The following is a 14,386-nucleotide window of genomic DNA, read 5'->3' as shown; positions in this document are numbered from 1 at the left end:
AGGGCTAGAATTGGCAGCACATAGGAATAAACATGCAAATTTTGCATAATTTTAAATGATGATGTACAAGTAATATTTTAAACATCGTGTCAACTACAGTTAGTTTTTGCAAATAAATGCAAACCATAGATGATATCATGTACATTTTTGATAAATTACAAGTAATTTGGAAGTTAAGGCAACTAGTATATCTCTAGACTGCATCCAGATCTGCTTTAGTAATATGTTTTTCACTTCCTTTACAGACTGCAGTCTCAGGACCATGGATGTATTGATGCAAGGAGCTATTATGAGAAGGGACTTGTGAAACAAATTTGGCTGTTTCAAGTTCAACAAAACTTTCAGGTCTGTCTGGTGCCCCTCCCATTGATTAGAAGTTCTTGAAGGAAAAAAATTTGCATTGCACTTTGGAGGGTGTGCTAATACACAGGAGCAGTAATGGATCAGAGGAAATCACAAGTCATGGGTGATATTTTGAAGAGACTTGCATGCTCCAGCTTCACCAGTGCTTCAGTTCAAAAGCCTATATTTGTACATGCTTCATACATTTCTTCTTCAGTTTATTTTGGTTCAGATTTTAAGAAAAAGTGCTCCTCATGTTATATTGTAGAAAACAAACTCCTGACAGGATTACCCATCCGTTGAAATTAAAGAGACACCTCTGTGAATTAAAGCAAATGGTGACCCCACTCTTTAAGCTTTATTCCCCATTAATCATTAAATCCTGAATAAAGCACTGGTTTGAGTTCATCCCAAATAAAGTGTATGCCAAGTCGGGAATGAATCCTCTCATGTGACATGAGGTAATGAGAAAGAATCTCTTACCATCCACAAACAAATCAACAATTATCTTTTCCCATTTCCCATTCTAATGTTCACTCTATGGAGTTAATTTGTTTGTGGACGGTTGAGATTCTCTCGCATGATCTCATGTTATATAAGAGAATCTATTCCCGCGCAATAAATCAAAATATTATGGTCTCAGGAACTGAACTGCTTTTCAGGTTTCAGTGTTAATGAAATATGTTATCTTTTCTGTCAGACCATCTGCAGTAGTTTCACAATTCCAACTGAGTTGGCGGCAACAAGCATGTTAGATTTCTTTCTCCAGCAAACACTAGAAACAAACTGTCCATTATTATCACCACTATTTGAATGACCAGAAATGGGATCAATTGACTCAAATTTGTGAGAAGCAATTGGCACTGGCAAAGATTTGTGATAACAGTATACCTGAAAGGTAAAGATGTTTAAAATGAATTAGAAGTTTTTATCTTTTTATCACATATTTAATAGCAAAGTCAATTAAGAGAAACAAGCTTCAATAGATATTATTGGCGTGATCTAAATAAGAATAACCCAATCACCTTTCTCATCTGTTTTAGTTTGGTAGAATAGGGTATATTTTATCTGAGGCACAAGGGCCTAAGCTCAATTAAATGCTGCTGCTACATGCATTATGCATACCCTTGGCTTGATGTTTAGCCTATCTATTGGACATAAAATTTTAAGCAGTATTTGCTAAAGAAAGTGAGATTAGGGAAGGCCATTTGTTGATGAACATATGAACATCTAATCATGAATTATGGAAGTACTAACAGTGTAAAACGAGATTAGTCTACATGTAACTCCATTTTATGATCAGGCTCCTAAAAACAATGAGTAACCTAAAAGAGAAAAATCCCCAAAATCAAGAGACACTAATTTCATTGCCCACTGGTAGTGCAGAATGTGAAATATTTAGCTGGCCTCATGACACAATCAGCATTCCAGGGACTAAAAAATATACCATATTATAAAGTCAAGGTTACGATAAAATAAAAGCTATACCTCATTAGATTCTGAACCACATGCAATATATCCATCCAAAACAGATAAACCCACGAAATTCTGAAGAAGAAGATGAAAAATAAACAATTAGAAACAGACAAAAGAAGACAAAAAGTGAGGTAAAACATGTAGAGAAACCAACCTTTTCATTTCTATGACCTTTAAAGGTTAAGCCACAAGCATCAGATGACAACTCAGAAGAGCTGGTTTTCTTCAGGTTCCATAGCTTCAAAGTGTTGTCAGTGGAAGCAGAGACAACTGTTTCAGCATCTAGAAATTTCACATAGCTAACAGTTTTTCCATGACCAGCTAATGTGCACAAAGGGATTCTAGTGTGACGAAGATCATAACCATACACCTTGTAATCAGCTGATCCAAAAAATATAAGATGGGTTGAGTATGCTGAGAACTGAACACAGCATACATTGGCAGGGCTCCATATGGTTCCTAAAGAATTTCTCTGCAAAATCAACCACCATTTGAGACAATTATTGTGTGCTGTGAATAAAAAAAAAAAATTGTTACCATATCCTCTTCTTCGTTTAATGAACTTTGTTACTAAAATTGTGTTTGTTGATCGGTTAACGAATAACTAAAATTTTCACATGACATGATCATGTTAAAACAAGATTTCATATTATTCTTTCTTCTGGGGAAGGGGCAAAAGAATGTGAAAAAAATTCTACTATATAGCTTCTTTAAAGAACCAATTCAACCCAATTAATGGTTTTATATATCTCAACACGATCCCTCACACGAGAGCCCACTGGGCTTGAAAAGTGGATAATGCACATGTCCACCTACATGTGCGAATAATATAAACCATTAAAAAGATCTTCACCCAACACCTTAAGGTTTTGGGTTGAATTGGTTCTTTACATGGTATCAGAGCCTTAGTGACCATAAAGTCACGAGTTCGATCCTCACCGCCTCCCGCTTTCTAGTGAAATTAAATAAAAGCACAAAAAGATAAACCAAAAATTGGGCCTGTGCAATATCCACGCTTCAAGCCCAAAGGGCTCTTGCGTGAGGGGGTGTGTTAGAGAATAATATAAACCACTAAAAAGACCTTCACCCAACACCTTAAGGTTTTGGGTTGAATTGGTTCTTTACAGCTTTAAATATTATAAAAGGGTTGAATGTTTCTTCTGTAAGTTGGAAATAAGTTATCTCCTACATACACGGAGAGTGGGAGGATCCCTTTTTCTCTCTCATTTTGCCTCACAGGACTCCACCTACTCCCTATATTTGCAGGTATCTTCAGCTTGCAAGAGAAACATTAACCTTAATATAAAATACCAATATAATGTTTTAGTAATGGCTTGTTATTAAAATGTATAAAAGAATGCATACCTCGCTGATATTCCAGAGTTTCACAGAGCAGTCATCACTTCCACTAGCAAACATTTTTGGGTCGGAAAGAGAAAAGTGAACAGACCAAGCTCTCTTTTGGTGCTCCATGTATTGAGACAATGGCTGACCAGTGCCTGCATCCCACATCTGAATTCATCCACACAAGTTATACTGTTAATATCAATGGAAACCTAAGAAATAATCAACAGCAAAAGCAATGATATCATAGTTTGGTTGGTATGAAAGAAAGGACATGACCAAAATAGTTTGGTTTTCATCAATTATAGTTTTAATGTTACAAAGATTACACACCTGAACCACACCATCATAGTCAGTAGATGCCAGATGATTTTTTATGTAAGTGTTCCAACACACACAGCTAAGTTTTGATTTATTTGACATCTCAACTACAGGGTATTGGATGTCAATAGAATCACTAGAAATAGTATTGAGGTCAAAAATCTTGATTTTCTTTGAAACTCCACCTGCTGCAATGTAATCCTCATCACGGTCAAAACTTAAAGCACATGTTACATTAGCAGAACTAAGAAGATCTCCATTTCTTAATGTACCACACTCTTGAAACTTGCTGTAACGAGCAAACTTGCATAATCCTTCAAAGAAGGGTCCTAGACAACCAACAGAACTCCGAATTTTCCTTGGATCCTTATTAGCATTCTCTACATGAGGCAATCTCAATCTACTTTCTATCACATTTTTATCATAGCTTGCAACAGCTGAAACTTCTTTAACCAGAACTTGGGATCTCATGGAAAAGTAAGAATTCTCTAGCTGATTTATGTTACTCATAAGTCTTGCTTCATTAGCAAATGACCTTGGAATAGGTCTACTAATATCTAAAGTGGAAGGATCTTGAAAATGTAAACTGTTTCCTTTCAATTTAGGATAGCTCATTTGTGCCAGAGTAAATAATGAATCTGTCCCAGATGAATAACTCCTTTCTACTTCCTTAATATCTTCATTCAAGCAATTTAGCTCTTCTGCCAACTTGGCTGCCTGTTTTTTCTTATTTTCTTCAAGTGAAATTAAAAAGTGTATTAATTCCTCAGTTTCAGCCTTATCATCATCAGTTACTGCAGCATCATCTCCAGAATTTGATTCCTCTGGTTCACATATAAATTCAGATTCTAAAATCATCCTGTTAAACATAAAAGGAGATTCACAAAATTATAAAGGAGACACAGGATGCCCCTTCAACATCAATATCAAAATTCTTTCAGCCATATGATGATTATTTAAACATATTAAGGAAAGTAAAGATATTGTGTTACTTTTTCTGAACAGTTATCTTTATTTACAAAGAGCCAAGAAGTATCAAGGTGCCAATGGCCAAAAATAATTAGCACTAGGTGCTAGAATGAAGTCTGGATAATAAAGAAATGCCAAAATTCAAAACCCACTAATGAATGATTACCACCTGAATAGCATGTCCTCAACCAAGGGAAACTAATAACAAAATACACTAAGCTGCAATCTGTTTCCTAGTCTTTTTACATGGATATTTGACCAAGTTTTTATGGAGCTTAGAGACATTTTATAAACACTCCTTTTTATCCCTTTCTCCCATTTAGTGCTCTGGTTTGTCAAGCATTATGAACAATAAGAGTATCAGTTTGGCTATCCTATCACGTTAAGAAGGAGCTTCTTTTTATTCTCTAAAAGCTAAGGTTGTACAATAAGAATATCAAGCAACTCTCTCATGAAACAAGGGTTGCAGAAATCAAATATTAATGAGTTTCACATAAAATTTAAAAGTACTTGTAACTACTGATATTATGATATAAGCTAATAAGTAGAGCAGAAAATAATTGATGTAACCAAATGGAACCATGCTAATTACACAATTATAGCAGTCACAACTTTGCACTACTGCATACATTGCTTCGTAGACTAAAACAGAGACATGTACAGTTCTGTAGATAGTATTGCTCAATCCTATGTAAGGCCAGTCAAAAACATGGTAGAAACTTTAATTTTTCCAAATGGTGTCCTAAATTTCGTTCAACGTCACTACTATCATCGTCCATCATGAAGCCGGTAAAGATGATACTGTCAGAATGCACCTTCTGAGTATGAAAAATTTTACAGATTCAAATGAGACAGAAACATAGCACCACGTATAAGAACAACAGCATATTACATTACCTGGTATTGGGGCGAGAAGAAGGTTCAGGATGCAGAAGCCAAAGACAAAAACCAGCTTCCCTTGGATTTTCTGACAGAAATCTTGGCGGTAAGATTCTATGACACAAATCCAACATCATTGTTGAATGCGCCTCCCATGACTCAAAATTGCACAGCAACTAAAGGAAGCATTAACATAAATGTCAACAATATGACTGAGAAGCAACTTATGCAGTTAAAAAGACCAACATATTTAACTACTCTAATCCAAGAAGTTTCAATAGAACTCAGTAACTTGAACATCAAGGTTTCCATGTCATTTCCAAAAATTAAGGATAAACCCCGGTGCCCAAGGATCCCAACTTGTGAGGGTAGGGGTAAAGGTCGATTGTATGCAGCCTTACTCTAGCATTTTTGCAAAAAAGCTATTTCCCATACTCGATCTCGTGACTTTCCAATCACAATAAACAACCTTACTGCTACTTCAAGGCTCACCCTCATTAACATACGGGGAAAAAATAAATGGTGTAAATAAGAGCTATATGGTTAGTTTAAGAAATGGAATACAACAAAATAATTTGGCTACCAAGAGGAAACACTAGAAGATAAAGCTTTACAAAAAGTAACAATGGGTGAGAAATAATACTAGCTTACCTCAAAAAGAAGAATTCCAAGGCTATAAATATTTGATGAAAACGTGCAAACTCCCTCATTGAGCTCTTCTGGACTACAATACCACTTTTCTTCTAACTGAATGGTTACAGACATACAATGCTTTTCTTCAGTAAAAGTATGTTGACAACTGAAATCATTTTGGCACAGAATTTCTTTATTCCTTGATTCCAAGGGCCTGTTTCTGTAAGATTCATTCTGATTCACTGTTGTAGACCTGCAGCCATGAATAAAGGTGGAGTGGTCCTGCTGCCTAAGAGATCTTGTTTCCTCACAAAGCTTTTGCTGATTAGCACTGAAACTTTGGCAAGCACAGATATCCTGCTCCAAAGGCCTTTTCCTAGTCACATTGCAGGTCATGACTTTATTATGTAACTCTAGTTGGCCACATGAACCAATGTATTTAATTTTACTTGCAGAGGATAAAATGAAACAAGATGGTCGTAAGTCTTGCAAGAAAACCCCTTGTGAGTGTGCAAAATCAACCAAATCCAAGATCTGCTTAAATATATGTAGCCTTTCTGATTTCTTCATTTCATGACCTGAAGATTTCAGCCACCCTCTTAAGTTGAGTCCATCGTTTAAAGATTCTGTGCCAGACATGTCAGTTCCTTGCAAGGAAGGCTTATTATCATCATCAATATTTGATCTCAGAAATGTATCAGATTGAAACTTAGTTGCAAAAGCAGGTTTCTCATCCTCTTGCCTTTTGTCTAAATCTTTGTAAATAACTCCCTTTCCCTTCATTGTTTGCTTTACAATCAATTCAGGAAAATTATATGTAGATGAAGGTTTCTGCATTGTGTTGCTAACAAGATGTGCATTGCTTGAGGTGCTAGTCTTGTCCATATTGCTTATATTTATAGGGTCTTTCAGTAGCTCATGATTTAAGTTCTTGCTACACAAAGACTTCAGGCCCCAAAATCCAGAATCAATTTCCTTAAGTCCTTTGCTTAATCTATGTGGTATCTGCTCTTCAACCTTTGGTACAATTTCTCTACTCAAAGTATTATACTTAGACTCAATAGCCAAATGATTCTTCTGAGGCTGTCTTGAATTGTGAGAGTGGCTAAGTAAACCTGTATTTGGGTTCTTATAATTCCTAACATGTAACTCTTCAACAATGTGTTCAGAATCAGTCATGGAACAAAAACTAGTACTAGCAGTTCCAGATCCAGCTAAGGAAGTAACATATCTACTCAAACCATTATCTTCATTACCAATCACATTTTCATTTGGTAAACTCTCTGGCCAGTCCTTCTTAATAGGTGTGCACAATCTAGGTGACCTTGGCATATTTTGCTGTCTCCCTGGCTTGAGAAAAGGATCATTAGTTTTTCTCTTGTGCTCCTCAGTCATGTCTTTCAATAGTCAATCCGAGCAATCCAAATGCAGTTCAATCAATTTGAAAAACCTGCAGTAAGAAAATTTCAGATCAATAAGTTTATAATATATATCATTAGTGAAAAACCTCAACATAAAGTGACAAATGATGAAAAAGACTGAAACACTATGAATGTTTTGGACAACACACGGGAACAGTGGACTCATATCATCAGACAAAACAAATGGGGTGCAAAAAACATAGATGTAGAAAAGGTATTTTCCTTTGTAAAAGGAAACAGAATTGACATTTTGATGAGAAAAGATGAAATCAACCATTTTGCTCACATGGACTACACAGATTGTGAAGCAACAACATATATAAACAATGAACAAAGTAGTCCTTCAGAGAGAGATAGTAACAATGGAACTTCAAACCAGAAATCAGAGAACAAAAGGGATAAAATAAAATGATAAAGAACATGGTTACCTAGAGTTCCTTGTAAGGGAAAATATCTTGGCCACCACACTGACAAGGAACAAATACTTGAATTCAGAATAAAGCAAAACCTGGGTTGGTAGTTTGTGTTGGATATTTATTATAATTATTATGGACAGAATTTAATAATTTTTATAAAGTTTTTCATTTATAATAAACTACAGATTTGTCCATGTCTGAGGCAAAAAGTGCAGCCACGATATTTTGTTTCATGGCCGCAGCCAGCTACACACATTTTCTTTCAAGATATTTTGTTATGAATTGTGTCGTAAGTCAACAATTTAATCTTTCTTGATTTTTTTTTTATTTGTTTTAAGTTATGCATAAAATTTGAGGCTAGTTTAGTCTTTTGATTTGCCTAGTTACTTAGGAGCTACGAAGCACTGACACATGTGTCGTATCCGATAGGGGTGTTCACGGTCTGGATTGGATCGATTTTAGAAGCAAAACTCATCCGATCCAATCCCTTCGATTCGATCATGTAATTATCTATTCAGTTTAGATTTTTTTTCAAATCCGATCCGATCCAATCCAATTTTTTTCGGTTTCGATTGGATCGGTTTTCGATTTTTTGAATATTCTAAAATTAGTTTCATAATTATTGTGCAAATAACATCTTTTGTATATATTGGCTTTGTAAAAAAAAAAATTGAAATAAAAAAATATAAGTAAACAATACTATAGTTGATGAGACGTGGCTAAGTTTTTTCTTGGGTTTAGTTGATGAGTTAATGAGTCTTGAGTTTAGAAATTTTTGGGCTATGATTGGGAAAAAGACCAACTAGGTAGAGGAGAATTAATATATTGGATCGGTTTGGATTGGATCGATTTTCATCAACCCATCCGAAAACCGATCCAATCCAAATAAAATTTGCAGTTTTTTTTTTCGGTTTTCGATTTTTCGGTTTTCGGTTCGGTTTTCGCGGTTTGAATCGGTTTGGATCGGTTGATGAACACCCCTAGTATCCGACACTTCTAGACACTCAGTAATTGCAAAGATTCAAAAAATATTTAAAGTTATGTTGCATTGCATTTTGAGTTCCAACAATTATATTTGTTAGATTACAATTACAATTTTATTGAGTTTAATATAAATATTTAGAATATCTTATGTTTCTTTGTAAAATTAATGAGTATTATAAGTATAGTTTTATTTTTTTTTGTTAAATTATTGAATATTAAATATAATATACACAACATAAATTTAAAATATTATATAATATCAAAATGTGTCCTGACATGTCAAAATCTAACATATTTTAAAATTAACGTGTCGAAGTATCGTGTCGTGTCATATCTTGTGTTTCGTATCGGTGTCGGTGCAACATAGCTTAGGAGGTCATCCTTTGTGGCATGTTAGTTAAGAACAAGATAGGAAAATTGAATAGATTACTCAAAACTCATATAGTTTAATATTTCTTGTGTTATACGAGATAAATCTATCTCCTGCACACATAATAATACGTAAGGCTTATATAGACCCATGTGAGAAGAAAAAGAAGAAGAAAATAACATGGATATGTCATGTGTATATAAAAAATAAATTTATTTTTTATAATATGAAAAATATTAAATCCAAACTCAAAGTCGGGTTTAACTTTAATGCCATCACAATTTTATATTTTTATTTTATTTTAATGGAATATAATAATAGGAAAAAATTACTCTCATGCTACATGTGATAAATTTCTCTCCTACACATCTTTTGATAACTGTGTCACTTTTTTCTTTTCTTTTATTTTTATTTTTCAGGTGGTGAAACCCACAAGTTTATCTCTATGACATGAGATAATTAATCTTCTTTAACATGAGATTAATAAAATGGGAAAATAGCTTCTCCTGTTAGGAAGAAGTCTATTCTCCTGCTAAGTGCTAATCAAAAATTACAACAATTAATTTTTTTTAAAATAAAATAAAACATGGTGGGTCCTATGATTAAATCTCTCTATAGGAATGGAATCAATTCTCCTGTTACCGGAGAATTGATTACCCCTTAATAAAATCCATAATAATAAGGGCCTAATATTTTTATTATTGTTGTAGAATTTTTTTTTTGATCTAGTGACATTCGAAGCTAGTTTCATTCGTGAGAGTTGTAATTACTGGCAAAGTAAAAAGGCTTAAACTAAATCTCAAGGGTAGTTCAGTTGGCAACTGAGTTCTCAAGGATTTGCTTGGAGCAGAGATTTAAATCATATCTCAAGCAAATTTTTGAAAAATATTTAAGGGTAAGAGAATGTGTCTCTCTCCTTTAAGGATAGTCTCATCTTTTCTCTGATAGCGAAGTTTAATACACCTATTATTCTAATGAGGAGTAGCCTTTAGACCATACTCCAAAGAACCGGAGGAGGTTGAACAAGAATACCTCCGGGCCTCCTGGGTTATAAAAAAAAAAAAAAAAACCCTCAAACTGAAACAGGATTAACGGAGCCCATTGGAATATAATATGTGTGGTTAGTAAGATTACACGAGATAAGATACAACGATCAATGGTTACACGTAGCAGCAGCGTGATCTGATTGTAATTAATGCCAGCATTAGTGGCATTTATAAAAGCGTAAAAGGAGAGGTCTGCGATGTTTTGATGGGTCCTACTTTGAACGTGCCGCTGATATTATTTAGATCATATCATATGTCGTGGCTACTTTGTGGCCACATTCTTACTTATTCACGTCACGCAATGACGCCAGCCAAAAAATAAAAGAAGTAATAGTTATTTTTATTAAAATTATTATTTATAGTAAAAATAATACTGTTTTCAATTTTAATTTTGTATTCATATTATATTATATTATATTTTTAATAAATAAAAATTCTACTACAACCAAACAAACCAACGTTTTGAGAGTTGAAAGAAATAATGACGGATATTTTAATAAAATTCATATAATAAATAAATAAATAAATTTTTAAAGAAAAAAGTTCACCTATGTCCGTGTGATTTACTTCAGAATCATCTATATTCTTGTATTTTTTTATCATATATACCTCTATGGTTTGCAAAAAAGAAAATTATCATGTCATTTTGCTTAACACTGTTAAATATTATTCAATTCTTCTAATTTTGCCCCAGAAAACACTATTTAATAAAATAAAACTTAAAATCTTGCCTAGCTAACATATTTGGAACATCGACCAAAGTGTTACTGTTTGGCAAATTTTTTATTCAAATATTACGCGAATAGTACTTTTTACCAAACTGTCATGCGACATAATTCACTACGACTGGTAGCGAATTACGTTTGCCAATGATTTTGTGACACGTGATACATTTTCGCAGAAAAAAACTGAATGAACGAAATTCGTTACTAGTGGTCGCGAATTTGGTACGCAATGTGGCCAAGTATCACGAAATCATAGGCAAGTTCGCTACCAGTCATAGCAAATTACGTCACATGGTAGTCTAATAAAAAGTACTATTCGTATGACATTTGAGTAAAAAAATGATTAATTAGTGACACTTTTGTCACTATTCCAACATATCCCTTAAGGATTTGCCACGTCCCTTAAGGCATAAAAGAAACATTTATATGAACTAGCTTATTTAAATTGGAAATTTTTGGCTGTCTATCTGATAATAATTCTTGTCAATTTTGGCTGTCTATCTAAACTAGCTTATTCAAATTAGACATTTTCTTCTCTAAACTAGCTTATTCAAACTAGAAATTTTATTTTCTGTTTATAGCCAATATTAATTCTACACAGCACCTCAATCAATATTTCTATACACACTTGTTGAGTTATATTCCAAACAGAACCAAAATAAAGCAAGATAGATTTCACAAATGGACTAATATAACCTGTTCAATTTGGCAAATCAATTTATATTAACTCAATAAGCAAGTCTACATCATAACATGCTCCATCTATTATATTTACATTATATCAAATCTAAAAGCAACTCTACTTGTAGTTTGCACTTCACAAAATGTACATGAGTGCATTATACTTTATCATATCAAAATTTGTTTTCTTCCTGCTGCTCAATTTGTCAATTTGTCATGTTGAATATAAATTGATTTTCCAAATTGAGCACGTATGTACGTCCATTTGTGAATTCTATCTTGCTTTATTTTGGTTTCATTTGGAATATAACTCAATAAGCGTGTGTAGAAATAATGATTGAGGTGCTGTGTAGAATTAATATTGGCTGTTAATAGTGAAGAAAATGTCCAGTTTGAATAAGCTAGTTTAGATAGATAGACGAAATTGACAAGAACTATTATCAGATAGTCAGCCGAAAATGTCCAGTTTGAATAAGCTAGTTCAGATAAATGTCCCTTTTATGTCTCAAGGGACGTGTCAAATCCTTAAGGAATATGGTAGCTGGGTAAGATTCTAAGTTTTATTTTATTAAATAGTATTTTTGGGGGCAAAATAGGAAAAATCAAATAATATTTAACAGTGTTAAGCAAAAAAGACATGGTGGTTTTCCTTCTTGCAAATCATAGGACATAGGTGATTCTGAAGTAAATCACAGGAATATTGGTGAACTTTTTCCATTTTTAAAATATTTTTCATTAATTTCTTCGATTCTCAAAATAATGTAATTTTGGAATTACTGAAAAATAACTTTATCTTTTGTTACGAGACACAGTAAACCCATAAAAATAAATGTTGTTTAAAATTGTGTTCTTGAATCAGAAAAACCGAAAGAAACAATAATATATATGCATGATACTAAACTATAATACTGTAATACATCGAATGTCTAGCTATGTTTGATATGATAATTCACTTCATACTTCAAGAACAAGGAAGACTTACTCTTAGTTTGACAAATTTTTTTTATAAATAATGATTATGTGAAGTTTATAGGATAAATATTAATTGAAGTAGGATATTCATACTATCATTTTTTCTATTATTAATCTGTTAATACTTTAATTATCATTGGATCAAACTTTTAAGCAATTTTTTTTTCTCTATTCAGCCCATTTTTTACTAAAAAGTTTGATCCAACGATAATTAAAGTGATCGTAGATTGATAGTAAAAAAAGTGATATAATATGAATATCCTACCTCATATTAATTATAGGATAATAGTCAGTAATGCTCTTAAAATAATTGACATGATAACTAATATTTAATACATTAATTTATATTTATCTTTAACGATAACAAATTTCAATTATTCATTTGTATACTTGATGGACGATTCAATTGAAGATAAAAAATTAGTGAATTTATCATTTCTCCCTCCATAAGGTATTAAGGTTGTAATTAACATCTGAAAGAATTGAAGTACAGAAAAGAGATAAAAATTTCATCATGATTTCTTTATTATAAGAATAATCAGATACGGTTTCTCAGTGAAAAATTTATATATTCAACATCTTAAAGATATTAAATTTAATTTTCGAAATGCTTGATCACGCGTCATGTTTTTACAAATTAGAAATAACACATACGTGTCTATCAAAAAAAAGAAAAAGAAATAACACATACGTTTCTGTATTCTCTCCCATTTTATGATTAGTTTTTACCTTGTATGCTATATAATATGATTCTTTTATTTTAATTTAAAATTTTACCTAAATTGATTTATTACGATCTATATTGTACCGAACACTTCACAAAATCTAAAGTGTTGTATCTGACACGCTCCGACATCTATAATATTTAAAATTTCATTACATATTATGAAAAATTGATCGATATTTTACCAAAATGATATAATAAACATTCAAAATGGATACAACTCACTGGAGAGTATTAGAGATTTTCATTTTAAAAATATAATAGTACATATTTACATTTTATGTTTCTTTGCAAAATTGATGGGTAGTTGAGATTCTGATCTAACCAATGTTATAAAAACCGACCCGGTTATCGAACCGGTCGGAGTACTGGGTCATTGGATCACTGGTTCAACCGCATGACCCGAATATATTTATATATATATATACTTTTAAATTTTTAATTTGGGATACTAGTTATAATTTTTTATTTTAAATTAAAATAAATATGAACATATTACCATTAATAAATTAATAAATAAAAATAAAGGTGCACACATGTAAATAGAAGAAAAATGATACATGAAACAATATGAAAATATAAAAGATTTCAAAATTATTAAATTTTTCTTTGTGGGTTTTTAGATTTGGCCCATTTATTTCAAAAAGGATTGAACAGGCCCAACTTTCCAAAACCCTAAGTTCCTATTTCACATTTAACATTTATTTTCAATCCCAGCCGCCTTCTGTTGAGTTTTCTCTGGTTTTAGCCAAAACCAGAAACGAAACCATGCATAAATGGTTTTCGCATGTCACTAACTCGCAAAGTCTAGCGGCCTCTATCTTATAAACCCTGATCTGGTTTTCTCTTCTCTGCTTGTTTTCTGGTTTTCTCTCTTATGGTTCCATTTCTGGTTTCTCTCTTCTTGTTTCGGTTTTCTCTTATGGTTTCGTTTTTGTTTTTTTTGTTTCTTAAGCTGTGCCGACTGTTTTTTGAACAGGCGGGTCACCGGTTTTAGGAAAACTCGGCCGGGTCTCACCGAGTCAAACCTGTTCACACCGGTTCACCTGCAAGTCCGATTCAATATGCTATCTGGACTGGTCA

General features: G+C 32.8%; 1 protein-coding gene across 1 annotated transcript; it reads right to left on the bottom strand.

Moving 5' to 3' along the window:
* Positions 1-64: 64 nt before the first annotated feature.
* Positions 65-7,842, bottom strand: LOC133295064 (protein SUPPRESSOR OF PHYA-105 1-like). Its single transcript, XM_061493849.1, has 8 exons — positions 7,814-7,842; positions 5,983-7,414; positions 5,350-5,507; positions 3,496-4,342; positions 3,184-3,330; positions 1,973-2,290; positions 1,831-1,890; positions 65-1,233 (listed from the first exon to the last, which is right to left on the bottom strand). The coding sequence occupies exons 2-8, from the start codon at positions 7,357-7,359 to the stop codon at positions 1,039-1,041; spliced, it is 3,102 nt and encodes a 1,033-aa protein (XP_061349833.1). The 5' UTR covers positions 7,360-7,414; positions 7,814-7,842; the 3' UTR covers positions 65-1,038.
* Positions 7,843-14,386: the final 6,544 nt, after the last annotated feature.

Source organism: Gastrolobium bilobum, unplaced genomic scaffold (genome assembly GCF_033153095.1).
Source record: "Gastrolobium bilobum isolate Gb01-03AN ecotype WA unplaced genomic scaffold, APGP_CSIRO_Gbil_v1 utg913, whole genome shotgun sequence".
Lineage (NCBI taxonomy): Eukaryota > Viridiplantae > Streptophyta > Magnoliopsida > Fabales > Fabaceae > Gastrolobium > Gastrolobium bilobum.
Note: the sequence above shows the minus strand (reverse complement) of the source record. Positions and strands in the feature narration are given on the sequence as shown.

What these genes read in the sequence shown, in the direction of transcription:
- LOC133295064 (XM_061493849.1), bottom strand. Translation starts at nt 7,359, where the DNA reads ATGACTGAGGAGCACAAGAGAAAAACTAATGATCCTTTTCTCAAGCCA. An exon ending in ACTATGATGGTGTGGTTCAG is followed by an intron (nt 3,331 to 3,495) that starts GTGTGTAATCTT and finishes GGATGAATTCAG; the next exon opens with ATGTGGGATGCAGGCACTGG. An exon ending in GTGGTTCAGAATCTAATGAG is followed by an intron (nt 1,234 to 1,830) that starts GTATAGCTTTTA and finishes TTTACCTTTCAG; the next exon opens with GTATACTGTTATCACAAATC.